We start from the raw sequence: 15,832 nt of genomic DNA on the forward strand, positions 1-15,832 counted from the left end.
GGAGTATGAAGGAACGTATGTTCTTATGAATTTTATTTTTTTTTAAAAAAAACATAATAAATTTTAAATTCTGGTAGGTCAAAAATGCACTCAAGTTTTTAAAAAACTCACTCTTGTTCAGTTGTAAATATGTTCGTATAAAATCATGTACTAATTACAATAAATGCACCTTTTGCATCGTCGTTTACAAAAAAAGGCTGATTTAACTGATGCATTGAACACTTTTGCAAAACATAATTTGAATTAGGGGTTTGGGTCTTGACACGCACCTCCACTGGCAGCCCCAGCTTATGCATCTTAATTACGATATATTTGTACAAATACATCATCGAAATAGCTAAAAGAAACGAGTATGACACACCAGTGTCCAACAACACATCGAGTATACTTTTGCTACATACACGGGCCTCAGCAACAGCAAACTAGCCTCTTCATAAAACCATCTCTACCTAAATGGATATCGTGTGTAGGAAAATGTTACAGTGCAGGATTTGGAAAGCAAATCCAATGGAATTAAGCAACTCCCTTCTTGGTCTATCTGTCGAATGGGAACTCATCATCATTTTCTGTCACTTTGAAGGGCTGAGGATGATTGCCAACACAGTACAAGTTCCACATCTTGAAGTATGCCCTCTCCAGATTCCTAACCTGCAATTTTTCCATAGTAACCCTACATTGTTATAACACTTGAGCCAATGTTGCAAGTCTAAAAGGTACATAACTTTGTGGGAAATTGACCAAATTATGAACCTCACTTTCAAGTTGATCCCAAATCACACACTAATGACGCACACCAATTTAGATCCCAAAAGGCACACCTCTTCCCTCGTATTTGATAGACAAATACAGCAATAAACCACAAACTGACATTACACTTGGATTCATGAGCGAGTGAGGACATTAAATATGGTCCTGGTTTGTGATTTCGAGCTATTTTGGTCATCAAAATGTTTTGACTGAAACACTTTCGTGGACCAAAAAAGTTCTAAATTCAAACTAACACCAAATTTGTATTCCAGGGAGTATGGAAGCCCAAACATGATATCATCTTGTGATTTGGAGCTATTTTGATTTATCAAGGTCTTTTTATATCTTTGCGCATATAATCATCCATACGAGCATGCAGCGTACATGGGAGGAAAGAAAAGATGGGAAGCTATAAAACGAGCTTGATTGGATTTAACTTACCCATCTCTTGGTGTCAAATAGTGGACAAGTCATCCGAGCCGCCTTTAGCCTACTAGAAAGCGCCTGAAGCCTTACAGGATTTTCTGCCAAACCTACTGCTCTTTCTTCATACTCTTTTAAGCTAATATACAACAAAATCAAAGTAAATTGTGATTCTGTGTCAACTACTAGAACAAGCAAAACATAGGACTGCATGGAATTACCTGTAAACAATCATCTCCTCCCCTACTCCAGTGGCAAGACAAAGAGATCCGGCCACCCTGGTAGCCATTTTATCCAACGAAAGTGTTACCATTGGCAAACCAGCCCACAGCACATCTGTGCCAGTCGTATGTCCATTACACAGAGGCCTGAAATTTAATGTTTTATCCAATGAATAATGTCTGAGGAACATATAGAGAACAGATTTAGCAGGAGAATGAGAATAATCACACACGTATCAAGAAATAGGTCAGCCAAAGCACTGCGTCTGATGTGCTCATTCTTTGCAGCAACATCTGTGAATATGATCTGATCTGGCTTAACACCCTGAGCAGCAGCATCTGCACATCCATATTCGTAAGAAACCAAGAATAAAAATTAGATTGGTTGCATAGGTTCATGCATGGATGCAAGTGTAACATGTATTTTGTGTCCATGTAACAGTATGCGCACACATCAATCACCAGAAACTAACAGGACTAATGACCCCCAGACAGACTAATTGAACCAGCATGAAAATTTGATTACTTCTGTCCCTACATCACAAATAATACATGAAAGGTTCGGTCTCTTCATCCCAAGGCATTAGGTCATGGCATCTTATGGACTTCACAACACGAAACTGACAGCCCTAAGCTTCATTTATTTGTACATCACCAGCTAAGTGCATCTGTCAGATCTTTTCCACTCGTTTCTTTTCTGTAATTCTATCCCTATTACAACATTAGGAATATTCAAAAACATTTTTTTTAATTCTATCCCTAATACAGCCAGTTCACAAGGAGGGTTTAGCTGGAGCAATCAAAAGGAGTAATTGTAATACAACTCCAAAATGAACTGATATAGTAAGAAATAATTAAAATTTGATCAAAATCAATCAAAACATTAGGAGTCAAATAGAATTATATAAAGTTGAACCCAAAATAGTGGAAACTTTAAATTATTATGGCACATATAAACCACACTAAATAAAAATTTACAAATTAAAAATCTTGATAAAAACATGTGGGACTAATATGGAATTCAAACTACCTAGAGGCTGGAGCATAAATATCAAACATGTTCAGATGGATAAAAAATAAAAAAATTGATTACTAACAAAAAGATTTTTGAAAATATTGTCAATATATTAATCAAAAGATGTGTATTATGTGCTTTTTTATATATATACAGAGTGTCTAGTAAAGAAATCATCAACATTAATGTGCTTAGTGTATTCGATGGGAAAAAAATGGTTCTTTGCAATATAGTTAGCAGCTTGATTATTCATTCAATACATAATGCATCTCTGTACACTCAGTATATCATAAATCAATAAATTGTAAATCAAAGATTGTGAAGAATAAATTTTATATCACAAGTTGTGTCTTGGTTTACTTGAAAAATGGAACATAGATGACAAACTGAGATCAATGCAAAAAAATTCACAAATCGTTTTCTTATTTTTTGGACAATTTGACCCTTGAGCACTTTTTACTAAACAATCTAAGGATTGCCGTCAACATAAATTCGATATCAATAAACTAATATACTTCTTGTGTTTGGCAGTTTGAGATCCCATCTACAACATAAGGATCAAAATAATAATAAATTCAATGTTAAATGTAAATAAATAGTGTAACAGAAGAACATTATGATTGATATAGCACCAAAATTGGTCACTTGAATCACAGAAAATTAGGATAAATTGGCAAGGAAGGGGAAACTATCTCACACAGAGAAAAAGATCCTCAAACAGGGAGGAGAAATATCCCATTATTAATTGAAAGTTCTTTACTACATATGATTAGACCCTACCACGGATTGGGTCTGTACAGACCGATTACCCGTTGACCCGATTACCGGGCGTGAACCGTAATCGGCCCGACTGGGCCGTTGACCCGATTACCAGGCCTGAACCGTAACCAGCCTGGCCCCAGGCCCTAGCCAAGCCGGTTACAGTTCAATGGCCCAACAACCGGAACCGACAGTTCAACTGATTTTTTTTTTATATATGTTTTTTTTAATGAAAATTTATTAAAAAAAATATTGTGTTGCCGGGATTTGAACCCGGTCTTTTGGGTGACAACCAAGTATCCTAACCAATTATACTAGAGCATATTGATATCCATATATGATAGTTAATTATTTAATAACTAATCAATAGTTATCTTTTGATATATAAAAAGAAGAGTAAGAGAGTAAATAATTTCTCTCTGTAACCGTACATTTATACTAGTGCGATTTAAAACTTAGAGGGAATGAGTAAAAGTAATTCCAACCATTAGACTGATGGTTCTAACCGTTGAGGGAGAGGGGGAGAATTTTTTTATTTTTTAAATGGTTCAAATTATTTGATCGTTTTTTATCAATAACTACGATTTAGTATTTGTTATTCTCCAAATTATATAAATAAGGAACCCATTTCATCATTTTCATACCATCTTCTCCACTATTATCTTTTAATCTGAAATCTTAATCGCTTTCGATTTCAATTCTCTAATTATAGTGGGAGGAGGAGATTCATCATCTCGATTTCGAAGGGGCAAGGAAATCCAAATAAGGATCACGATATTCAAATTTTCGATGATAAGCCCGAGGAAATTTCGACACTTGAGATACAAAGAAGTACTAATGACCATACTTCTAAGGTTTAAATACTCCTTTAAAATCATCAAGGATACGTAGACAACTTAAATAAGTGTAAACCATTTTCTATATTTTGATATAAATTTATAATTTTTATTTAAAAAAAATAATGAAGGAGAACCTTGACACAACGGTAAAGTTGTTAATATATAACCTGGAGGTCATGGGTTCACGTCCTAGGGCTACGTAATTAAACACTTCCCAGGACCCCGCATTGGCAAGAGCTTCGTGCACCGAACTTTTTTTTTAAAAAAATAATACTAATCTTGAATCGTGAACTGGTGGTTATGAACCGTGAACCGTAACCACTAACAGTTCCAAACCATCAAATTGTCGATTCCGAATCGTCAAATCTTCGGTTCCAAACCGTGGTTAGATCTACATATGATAGTTCCATCCTAATCGAAACTATGAAAGAATAAGAAAATCAAAAAATACTATTACCTTCACTGGGTGACTAGCAAAATAGGATGATTACCAAACAACCAAAATTCAAAATTCAAAATTTTAATCTAATTCCTAGTTTGCATCCAATAGACTATTGGGCTTCCACCACTTGACCCTCTCGAGTCTCGTCCACCTAGCCGATACAACAACAACTGCACAGGCTTATCTCACAAGGTGGGTCAACACCAATGTCGGTCCCAAACCCGGATGAAAAAGGACAAGAGTTGCGCATTAGATTGCTAGCTAGTATGGACTTTCAGGCAAATGTTTAATAAATGGATCCACCTAGTGGGTAATTGAAACAAAATCCCTAAGTGAGATGTCCTAGGATTGTCCATTTAGGTAACATCAAATTAAATCCCTAAATGGCCCATAGCAAGGTTCAAAATCAAGTCAGAGTTTCAAATTTTAAATAGGACAATACTATTTCAGCACGGTATCACTGGTTTGACATATAGCCGGTAGAGAATTGGATGGGGGAGGAGGGAGGCAATGAAATAGTAGAATAAGAAGAGAACACATTTGTATTCCTAAATCCCATGTGAAATGTTATAATTTTGACATTATGAACAAAAACTAAAAAAAATAAGAAACATTATTTCACATCATCTTGATGCATTTTGTAGCATTTCAAAGGGTGTCGAATACAGTATGACATGATACTGATCGACATGATTGACACAACACAACATAAATTCCCCTTGTCGAGTAGTTTTGAGTTTTGATAACTTAACAAAACAATACATTTCGATCATGTCATTGACACAGAACGAGATTTCAAACCATGTCCCCATAGAATTGTCCGACTAAGCAAGAAAATGTATATGTGAGAGTATATGGTTTGAATTATAACAAAGAGAATTGAACTATTAGCTTGATTAATTCATCCATTGATCAAAATGCAAAGTTCAGACTCATAAATGTGATATAAAACCTGAACAATAACCGATTACTTCACATAAGGAACTAAACTAATCTAGAATGCCTACCAGTGTTATGGTTTGACATCCTGGTTAAAGTCTAACTTTATAGCCAAGAAGACACCATCATGAGAAGTCTTAGGATAGATGAGTGGTGAAGTACTAAAAGGTTTTGGATTGCAAGCAATGGTTGTAAAAGCATTTGGGCTTCTATATCTTGGAGGAAGCTGTTGGCCAGATCTTATTGTCTCCATAGGTGGAAGTAAAGTTGAAAGTGGAAAAAAAGCCACCGTGTGGCATGGGAATCATTCGTGCTAGGGAACAAGAATGTTTTGGTGTACGCAGTATCAAATAATCAAACAAGTGTTTTAATTAATGACAAAGGGTTTAAAGTTTAACTATTGTGTAATCTAATTAGTGTACAATGTGAGGTGAAGGAAAACTTGAAAGATACATTGCAAAAGCAATGGGAAAGACCAACAGGAGTTAGCAAGAGTAAAATCCAAATGAAAAGTGGATTAGACATTGGCAAACAATGAAAAATAGATCAAGTACAAACCAGGAGAAGTGCAAATGGGCCTAGTAAACTGGCATTTAACAAACGCAAGAAGTCCTGATAAGTCAAGAGGACCGAATACCAGAAAGGTAAGAAGTCCCAACAAGTCAAGGATAACTGAATACTAGGCACAGACAATAAAGGACCTTCTAGCAAGGAAGGTTATGAGGGAACGCCTCTAAATCTAGGGACAAGAGTAGTCTTTTGCAACCTGGGCGATTGACTTAACCAAGAAACTAATACGAGTTTCTAAGTCAAAGTGAAACATGCAGTTGACAAGTCATTTGACCTATGAAAAAAAATGCTCCATTGGACCTAGCTTCCTAAGCCATAATCATAGTTGAACAACAATTCCACTCTTTCTCATTACTAATCAATGTTATGTTATATTTGTCATTTAATATTTCAAAAATTAGAATATTGGTCGATCAGATTGCAAGAATTAGTCGACCACAAAAAGGGAGGCCGTACAATTCTTAGATAGAAACCTAGCAATTCTAATTTATTTAGAGTTGATCGCCCAAATGATGACAAGTGATCATTCAGAAGTCAAGTCAGCAAAAACCAATGTAAAAGTTTCCCCGCCTCTGAAGTATTTTCAAAAAGGAGAAAATATACTGGGAATTTTGACGAGTGATTCACCTAACGAATCACTAAATCGTGGAACAGGAACCTAAAAGCTATCGACCCACATTAAATCACTATGTTATTTTCATTCCTACTTCTAACTTTAGTTTATCATTTAAAAACTCCTGATTGATTTCAAAGTTAATTTCAACCTTGAAAATTAGAACAGTTTAATCCGCTGCATATATGTGATCAATGATTATCTCGATCCTATAATATGTCTTTGTAAAGAGCTCATAATCCTTCCAAGAATGAGATGATTTTGGCCACAATGGCCTAGAACCAAATCATAAGCAAACATGAGTCCATATCTACCAATATGCTGACAAGAGATATGTTCCATTGGGTTGTGGTTGATCGACAGGGAAGAACTATGATAGCAGTATAGACATTGTGTTAAATAACACCTATGTGGATCATGTGGACCAATTTAATGCAAGAAGACAAAATCAACGCTGCTTCTCATCAATTTGGGAATGGATCAGTACCAGCCTGCTTCATGAGTAATCTCCGATGGAGGTTTTCCAGAGGATACAAGACCTGATGAAGGGAAAGAATGAAGCCTGCCCAGAAAGGATCGGCAATGTGATTTGTAAGGTAGATCACACCATCACAAGACGTGAAAATCAGAAGACCGACAGCATTTTGTGAGCAGATGAAGAAAGAACGCTCTGCTTTGGGGGACGATGTCCTGATGTAGACTAACCCGACTAGGCATAACAAGGAGGGGGTGGCAGGGGAGAGGATGTAACTCCATGCCCTCCCCTAGATAAAACTTGGAATGATGCAGATATGAAGTAAACCACACTCATTCAATATCCCCACTCAAGGTGGCAAAAGGCGATTGCTCGCCTTCAACGCCCCCGCCAACCTGTCCCAGGATCAACATGGAGAGGTAAATCACGAATGGCTTACTTCAATATCCCCACTCAAGTTATTAGGGAAGGTAACAAAAATCCAAAAAATCATCATTTAGAATCTCAAGTTGGAGAAACATTTCATTCCGCTCATTGGCGAGCATGAAAAATCTTCGATACGGATAAGCGGTCACCAACTTCTCCTTCGTCACACCTTTGACACTCCTACGCTTCTTCCTATTCTTCCACCACCAAAGCCCCTTTTCCTTTGGCACAAATGTCGGCATTGTTGACACCAAGGAATGAAATGTCGTTCCCTACCACCCGGCACTGACGGTTTTTATTATTGGGGGCCGAAACTAGCACAGGAGGTGTCCCCGTCTCGGCTGCATTGGAGGAGACGCGGGACGCCTCCGGCGACACCTCTGACGGCACCAGAAGTGTCCCGCAACGACTTTGGCATCTCCGAAGGCGTCGTCGAACGACCTGTTGGCGCTGTCAGACGAATCCAACGACACTTCTGGCATCGTTGGACGCCTCCCGAAACGATCACGAGCAATCGATCGCAGATGCATTTCTTTTTTCCTGATAAATAACTATTTTATTTAATTAATTTAAACAATTCCTAAGGATGTGTGATATTACGAACATACTTTTATAAATCATAATTAAATTATCCTAATATAATATATTTAAAATTAAAATAAATTAAATAAATTTTATTAATTAATATTCTGAATTCTTTAAAAAATCTAAAAAAAATTAAAAATTCTAATAAATTATATTTATATTCTGATATTTTTTTATTAGTTTTTATTTTTTTACTTGATATTTTGTTACTATTTATAATTTATATTATTTAATTAATAATTAAATAAATGAATAAATAGTTAATTTATATAATTATTATTATTATATAAAGTAATATCTTGTATTAATTTATATACTTATTATTATAGATAGATCCATTTATTTCGAGTTATTGATATATCAATTTTATTTAAATAAAAATATGTTTAATTATTTTTTCTAACAATATTAAATTATTCAATAATTGAAGACTTATACAAAAATATTTATCTTATAATTACTATATATAAATAAAAAAAATATTGAAACTGTACCGGCACGACACGATACTATACCGAACCTGTATCGTCCGGTCTAAGACCGAAACCTCAACACGGGTCGAAATTTTAAACCTTGATTGACACCGCCTCAAATCTGTCAAGCGATGAAAGCTTGGAGATATCAAATGTCAAACTAAACTATATAAAAAAAATTATAAATATACTTATTTCATATCCAATTTATGCAGGGCAAAAAGGAAAGAGTGGAACATAAATTTCTTGCACCTATTCTAACCTCACTCACCTTGTATTCAAATTATAATTTTTCATATCATCCCCACCAATCTACGCTATAGAGCAAGCAACCCCAACTTGAAGGAGACCACCTACGTGGGTTAGTGAGTTGTTGATTGTTAAAAGAGTCAATTAAATGTGGGTGACAACAACTTGGCTAGAGGTGGTAAGACCGTGCACAAAGAAGTTGGCTTTGAAAAGAATCGGGACTTGATACTACGTGAATTAATGAGGCAAATAAAAAAAATCCTAGGTAGTCCTTCTACCTATATATATATATATATATATATATATATATATATATATTGGATTAATTATATATCTAGGATCAAGTGCATTTACATAATCACAAATCCGTCCTCAATAATAACTAGAAAAACCAACGTTACTCAATCATCTTGATGAATTAAATATTAAAGGTGTGTTTCCTAGAGAAGAAAACTAGGAAAGAAATAAGTTGTCAGAATTTTTTTTCCCAATTGCACGTTTTCTCTGTTTGCTTTGATGAAAAAAGAAAAAGGAAAGAAAATTCAATCAAAAAACTTTCTCCATTTTCCCTCTATATTGCTTTCATCTGATTTTGGTGGAATAACTCACTTTCACATAGAATGCAGCTTAAATCCTTTCAAATGTATTTATTATTTAACCCCTCCTCTCTCCCATCAAAGGAAACAACTAGATGAAAAATATTTCACAATCTTTTTCATATGAAATTTTTTTCTACGTTCTTTCTTTGGTGCTTCTTTCCTTTCTCCTTTTTAGGAATCAAGCTTACGGTTTGACAGAAGAAAGTTGAGGAGCCTAAAATCATTGCAACATTTAAGTGAATTAGGGACAAGGACTCAAGGAGCAAGTGGGTGCATAATCTGGGAAGAAAGCCCATAGGAAGTGGTCCAGTTTAGAATTCATAGTTAAACCAAAATGTATAAACATCAAATCACATAGCTTCTATAGCAAACCTTCAAACTTTTTACAGGACAATAGAATTCACTGTTAATCAAACTGTTTTAAAATATAATTAGAATAATGAGTGTACTCTTCAAAAGTATAATTATAAAATTGAGTACACTAAAGGTTATCGTATGAAAACTCACTACTACAGTAGCAACTTCTCATTTTTCATTAAGTGAACAGGCAAAACCTAGATTTAAGTCAAACATAGGTTAGATTCAGTTACAAACAATCACTCAATTGAACATACAATTTATATTAATGAAAGGTTTAAGTGTGATAGTAACAATAAAATGTATAAATAATTATATGGTTTGGATGTCAAATGCTTCAAGAAACCATGCTGCCTTAAGGCACACATTCCAGTATTAATCAAGAATCCGACTGATAATACATTAATAGAGATACTCCAACTAATAAGAAATACCATTTGGGTATAAAATGTTATATAGTCCACTTTAGTTATTGTAGCCCTCTATGTAACAATTTACTTGATCTGCCTAAATAGTCACAACATAGTATGGCCACACATAGCATCCCGTGTTTATGACATTTCATACTTCATTAATGGATACATATTGCATCCACCTACAGTGAAAATTTTCAGCCTTGCATCTCAGAGTTGAAGAGCTCAAAAATTAAGATGGTTATTTAAAAACAATGAACCCGATGAACCAGATCAAAACCAAATTCAATAAATGTAATTTTATACAGGTTTTATTCTAACAAAGAACCTAATCCAACCAGATCAAAAATCAAATTCAACTAGTATAACATACTCACATGCACGCAATCTTGTCTCACCAGCTGCTGGAAATCGTAGCAGCCACAATGCACTACTGGGAACACGGTTCAGAATATTGCACCTGCAATCCGTAGTGAAAAAAAAACTTCTAAGCATACTAAGAGACAGAGGACAAGACTGCTAGCAAGAAGTGTCTATGGTGACATAACTAAATACATCCAACAACTGGAGAATGATGGCATTTAACAATAAATTATTGCATTTTGTGAATTACCAGGTATTGAATATATCTGGGTCCATCTTGTACAGCTGGTTGAAACATGCAAAAACAAATTTATCTTCTGGTAAACCATAGTCTGCGCGTTTATGCCGACTGATAGGAACCAGAACATCACGATTTTTCTGTCACGTGCAACTTTAACAGCATTATCAAAATGTTTCACCGCCAATAACATAATGACAAAAATAGATTTCAAATCTAAGTAACCTGTTTATAGTCATTCACAAAATAACAATGAGGAAGATGAACTAGCTTTTCTGAATAAATATGTGATAAACGTGTAGGAGAAACAAACTGCAAAAGAAAATAGGATATCAGAAGTAAATTTTCTACATAACGTGTAATTAAATTTTAGTAGCTAAATAAATAAAGATGGAAAGTGACTTCAGGTTACCTCATCAGTTACCAAGTAATCAATATAACTTGCACCAGTTGTTCCCGGAAACCCCATATAAGAAACCTGGATTGGTGCCGGTTGCATTGCAAAAATTTCATTCCTGGCACCCTAAATAATGGAACTAGGTTAAAATTTGTACAAATATGAAACCATAATCAGATTTAATATTATAATAGCTTGGTCATTGGAGTATGCCAACATTATTAATAAAGATTGATTTACTTTGAAGGATTTTTTGGATGCCAACAACTAGCTGTGGGATATTAAGATGATGTTTAGAATTAAAGAACTAGACTGCAAGTACAGAGTGTTTTGTTTTCTGTTAGTCAAGCTAGTCGATAGACAAGACTGAAACACATGTAATACTCAATATTGTACCAAAACACTAGTATTCATTTTAATTTGTTTTAACTTTGCCATAGTATTTGTATGGCTCTAGTTAAGCTAAAGAATTTGATGTAAAGTTTCAGTGTGGAACAGTATTGCAATCAAGAAAACTGAATTCAATAACAGTTTCAAACATCATTCTCAACTGCAGTATTATTCAAGGCATGTTGAGGCACTAAAACCTTGGCATGTATATGTATCGTTCATTGTCCTTATATGTAATGTTTTCAGTGACCAATTGCATTTTGTTGTTTCCTCTATGATCCTATGCAAAACTATAGGAAAAAGAAGCTCAAACATCCAAGGTCACTAAACACGACATTATCTAATACTTTTCATAGGCATGGTTTGATTTGTATGTAGATTATGTTATAGACACGAATTCTTACATTGTGGTATGCACATCAACATTCAACTATAAGTCCATATCATTTTACACTAGTCATGGATGAACATTGGACACATGTTACCTTGGTATATGTTGTTTGCACATGACATTATTTTTGTCAATGAGACAAATGGAGTAAATACTAAGCTCAAATCCTGATGGTAAATACTGAAAATAAAAAGTTTTAGGCTTAGTAAAGTAAAGACATTGAATTTAAGTTTATTAGTAGTAGATGTAGTAAGATAGGAGATGACAAGTGTTGAGCCTCTAAAGCTTAGATGAAAATTTTACAAAATGATGGTTAGACTTGTTATGTTATATGAACTGAATGTTGAGCTAATCAAGCACACGAGCAAAAATAAGAGTCACATAGATGAGGATGATAAGGTAAATATATGGACATACGAAAATGGACAGGGTAATAAATAAGAACATTTGTATTGAGAGAAGACCGTAAGAGATGCATTTAAGATGATATAGACATGCAAGAGATACGTTTAAGTTGGCATGGGCTGGTATTTAAGCAACCGATAGATACCCCAATTAGCAAATACGCACATTAATGGAAGACAAGAAAAAACAAAAAGACTTTGTCAACAATAATAAAAAAGAATCAATTTCATTTAAATATAAATAAAGATATAATATGGAATCAAGCCCAATAGTATAGAAGGATTCATATAGCTGGCCCACTTAGTGGGATAAAGACTTGGTTGTTGTTGTTGCTATTTGTATGACTCACTTCTCATCATGAACCCATGTATTGTGCCTAGCCCATATGGGTTCTTAGTACCTTCCTATTCCTAGTTACTTAAAATTCGACTCGAGTGTATTCCATCAATCATTAAAAAAAATTTGCTCCCTTCACTAGAATGAATAAATAGGATCGGTGAGAAAGCATGAGAAACAAACACAAAAAAGGCCATTTCACTTGGTACTTTTTTCACTCCTTACCCTCCCCTTCGTATCTTATATCTTATTCATCTACCTACACAGAAATTAAGCACGTATATGTACTGACAAGTGAGAAAGGATTATCATAGTTATCAGCTACCAAAGCACGTATATGTACTGACAAGTGAGAAAGGATTATCATAGTTTTCAGCTGCCAAATGTTAATTCGCTTCAAACAACGGAGAATTAAAGTTCAATATATCATAAGCATGTATCTTAAAGCATGTATCTTAAATAATCATCTTCTGTAAACCAAAAAAACCTTTCCCTGCCCGCCCTTTTACTGTTTTGGCCAAACATCCTTTTAAGCCTCAAGATGACTGCTTTTAGCACTCCAAATGTATATGTATTGTCGCTAACATTAAAGCAAAAATTACATCTTTCCAGTATTGAAACTAAGGTTCTAGTTAAATTGACATTTCACCTGTGTTTTTCTAGGATTTTGGTAATAAAACATAAAAGCTCGTGCAACCATTTGTGCAATTGCCATAGAAGCATAACTTGAAAACTTCAACCAAATAAAAATACCTTAGTGTAACCATTGAGGTTTACTAGGATATTTATCCCATCCTCATTAATCTTTCTAGCAATCAAATCAGATGACATTGAAGACACGTCAATGAAATGTTCTGCTTCAGACTGGATGCGCTGTCTCCACTCACTGCCATCGTTTTGACTCAACGCATAACAGAAAACCTGTAGATGAAAATTTCTAAAAAAGAGAACCAAAACAATAAAGCAGGCAACAATATAATTCTAATGATGTGGCCAATCAAACCTCGATGTTCTCTTGATTGTGCATTCCAAAGACAGAGCCCATAAGATGTGACAGTGGGTGATTGCCAAAGTCACTACTCATATACCTGAAAGATTGTCCAAACAATGAGTCCATAAAATAATTACAAAGACCAGACCAGTCAGTTCAATTGGAAAATTTGAGAATCACACCCTAGGCCTGTTTAATGGAGCAGAACTGCAACAAATCATGGATTGAATAAATTGATCCATGCTGAGACAGTTAACATGCTAGGTTGAACTAGGTTGGTCCAATCAGTTCTCTATCGGTTTTAATCATCTGTATCTATCAATTTTTAAAATCCTTTTATATATCATACATTTGAATACTCTTAAAATAAAAGAATTGTCCTTGTAGTTAACACATCAGTCAGATCCACATCTCGGCCTAAAGCCAACTGGATCACTTTTAGGTTCCAGGTTCTTAAATATCATAAATAATTATAGTATGCAGCATACACAAAACAACAGATGGAACGTACCCCACCCTTAGTCTGCCACTTTTACTGTCAGCCTTCACAGGGACACGAAGTGGATGGGCAAAAGCAGGAAGCCCATAACGTGAAGCAATTATTGAGCAGTGTGCTGCATATCTTCGACTGGACAGAAATGAAAACAATAAGCAGAAGAGATTGAAAGGAAGAAAATTGGCAATAATATTACTGTCGCATTCAGTAAATAGTCACCTTATCTCCAATGCAAGCATTTTATCAATTGGGTATGCAATAGCATGAAATGGTTGCACACTTGGAAGAACAGACATCTGAAATTTTACACTCATCGGGACCATCTAGTACAGACGTATATGTATAAGAGAATCAATAAAAAAAAATTCAAAACCTTTATCTGCCTTCTAAGGATGCTTTCAACTTCTGAAAACCTCTTCTCCCTGTCGTCCCAGTCACAAACACACTGTAAAATGAATACATGGAAAGAATAGTCAGAAGCAGCATAAATTGATAAGAGTGAGTTACACAAAACCATAGTTATTTACTCTCAGAATGAACTCGGTTTGCACAGTTTGCTATATTAGAAACTTCAAATGTACGATATCATATATAAGTAGTTTGGCTCATATATAAAATTGATAATCCCAGTTAGCCTCATTGACTATCCCTGGGGTGACCGGCCCGGCCAGGTCAGGCCAGGCCCCACGGAAGTTTCCCACCGACACCAGGATAAATCGAGAAGCACACGCGACGGTCAGCCCAGAAGCCCAACATCCTTTAGTTACGCCCCCCATTTGGAGGAAAAATTCTTGCAAATACACCGTAGCTGGGATTCGAACTGCAGATACCTGGGTGGCAACCTTGATGTCCTACCGCGGCATCATGACCCCGGGGACATATATAAAAGATTGCATAGTAGGGAGTAAAGGTACAAGTGAATCACAGATATAAAAGTCGAAAAGACAAAAATAACCAGAGATAAAGTGATGGCATTATGTGATTGCTAACATATACATCAATCATGCCTAGCTTGTCTCAAGAAACAAATTAATTATATCTTGTAATAGATATGATGAAGGCATTAATATTTTTTACATGAGAACTGTTCGTTACAGAATATAAAATAACTTGGAACAAAAGAATGTTTTGAAGTGGATCTCTTGTCAATAGCAGATATAAGACAGTCAAATGTTTAACTTCTTATAAAAGTTATTTCCAAGAATTTCTGTCAACACTGCTCCCAACATTAGGTTTTTGGTTCTCACATGGATATTTGTTTATGATACCAAATGCAGAGAACATATCTGGTCATTCCAAAACAATTTTCCCACAAATCTAAGATAGCATGAGTAATCTTCAAAATCACCACTTTCTTATGGTGATACTATATAAACATAACCTGCAACTTAACACCAAAGTAAATGTGTCTTTCTAAATTTTAACATGCAGAGTAGATTATCTTATCCTTCTCGTCAAGAGGTGGAGAGGTTAAATGGTGATACTATTTCATAAGCCAATATTAGATTTGGACCCATAGGTCTAGGATTCCATGACAATGAGAAGACAAGAGAAGAATAAAATGAGGCATAGGGTTAGATGAACATGAAGAGAGACTTCTTAAGAGAAAGAGAGAGAATAACCTAGAGTTAGGAATACAAATGCCCTACTTTTATGAGGGAGTAAAGGGATTAAAGGAAG

General features: G+C 35.0%; 1 protein-coding gene across 1 annotated transcript in view; it reads right to left on the reverse strand.

The window, feature by feature from the left end:
- Positions 1 to 222: 222 nt before the first annotated feature.
- LOC122046838 (probable UDP-N-acetylglucosamine--peptide N-acetylglucosaminyltransferase SEC) overlaps positions 223 to 15,832 on the reverse strand; it is a 41,220-nt gene continuing 25,610 nt past the window's right edge. The window contains exons 16-28 of the mRNA XM_042607742.1: positions 14,526 to 14,597; positions 14,372 to 14,448; positions 14,168 to 14,284; positions 13,669 to 13,753; positions 13,419 to 13,586; positions 11,159 to 11,269; positions 10,972 to 11,058; positions 10,759 to 10,886; positions 10,523 to 10,605; positions 1,625 to 1,730; positions 1,392 to 1,538; positions 1,189 to 1,309; positions 223 to 648 (exon numbers count right to left, since the gene is read on the reverse strand). Coding sequence (XP_042463676.1) covers positions 535 to 648; positions 1,189 to 1,309; positions 1,392 to 1,538; positions 1,625 to 1,730; positions 10,523 to 10,605; positions 10,759 to 10,886; positions 10,972 to 11,058; positions 11,159 to 11,269; positions 13,419 to 13,586; positions 13,669 to 13,753; positions 14,168 to 14,284; positions 14,372 to 14,448; positions 14,526 to 14,597 — 1,416 coding nt within the window. The 3' untranslated portion in view covers positions 223 to 534. The remainder of the gene's footprint in view (positions 649 to 1,188; positions 1,310 to 1,391; positions 1,539 to 1,624; positions 1,731 to 10,522; positions 10,606 to 10,758; positions 10,887 to 10,971; positions 11,059 to 11,158; positions 11,270 to 13,418; positions 13,587 to 13,668; positions 13,754 to 14,167; positions 14,285 to 14,371; positions 14,449 to 14,525; positions 14,598 to 15,832) is intronic.

Source organism: Zingiber officinale, chromosome 2B, assembly GCF_018446385.1.
Source record: "Zingiber officinale cultivar Zhangliang chromosome 2B, Zo_v1.1, whole genome shotgun sequence".
Classification (NCBI taxonomy): domain Eukaryota; kingdom Viridiplantae; phylum Streptophyta; class Magnoliopsida; order Zingiberales; family Zingiberaceae; genus Zingiber; species Zingiber officinale.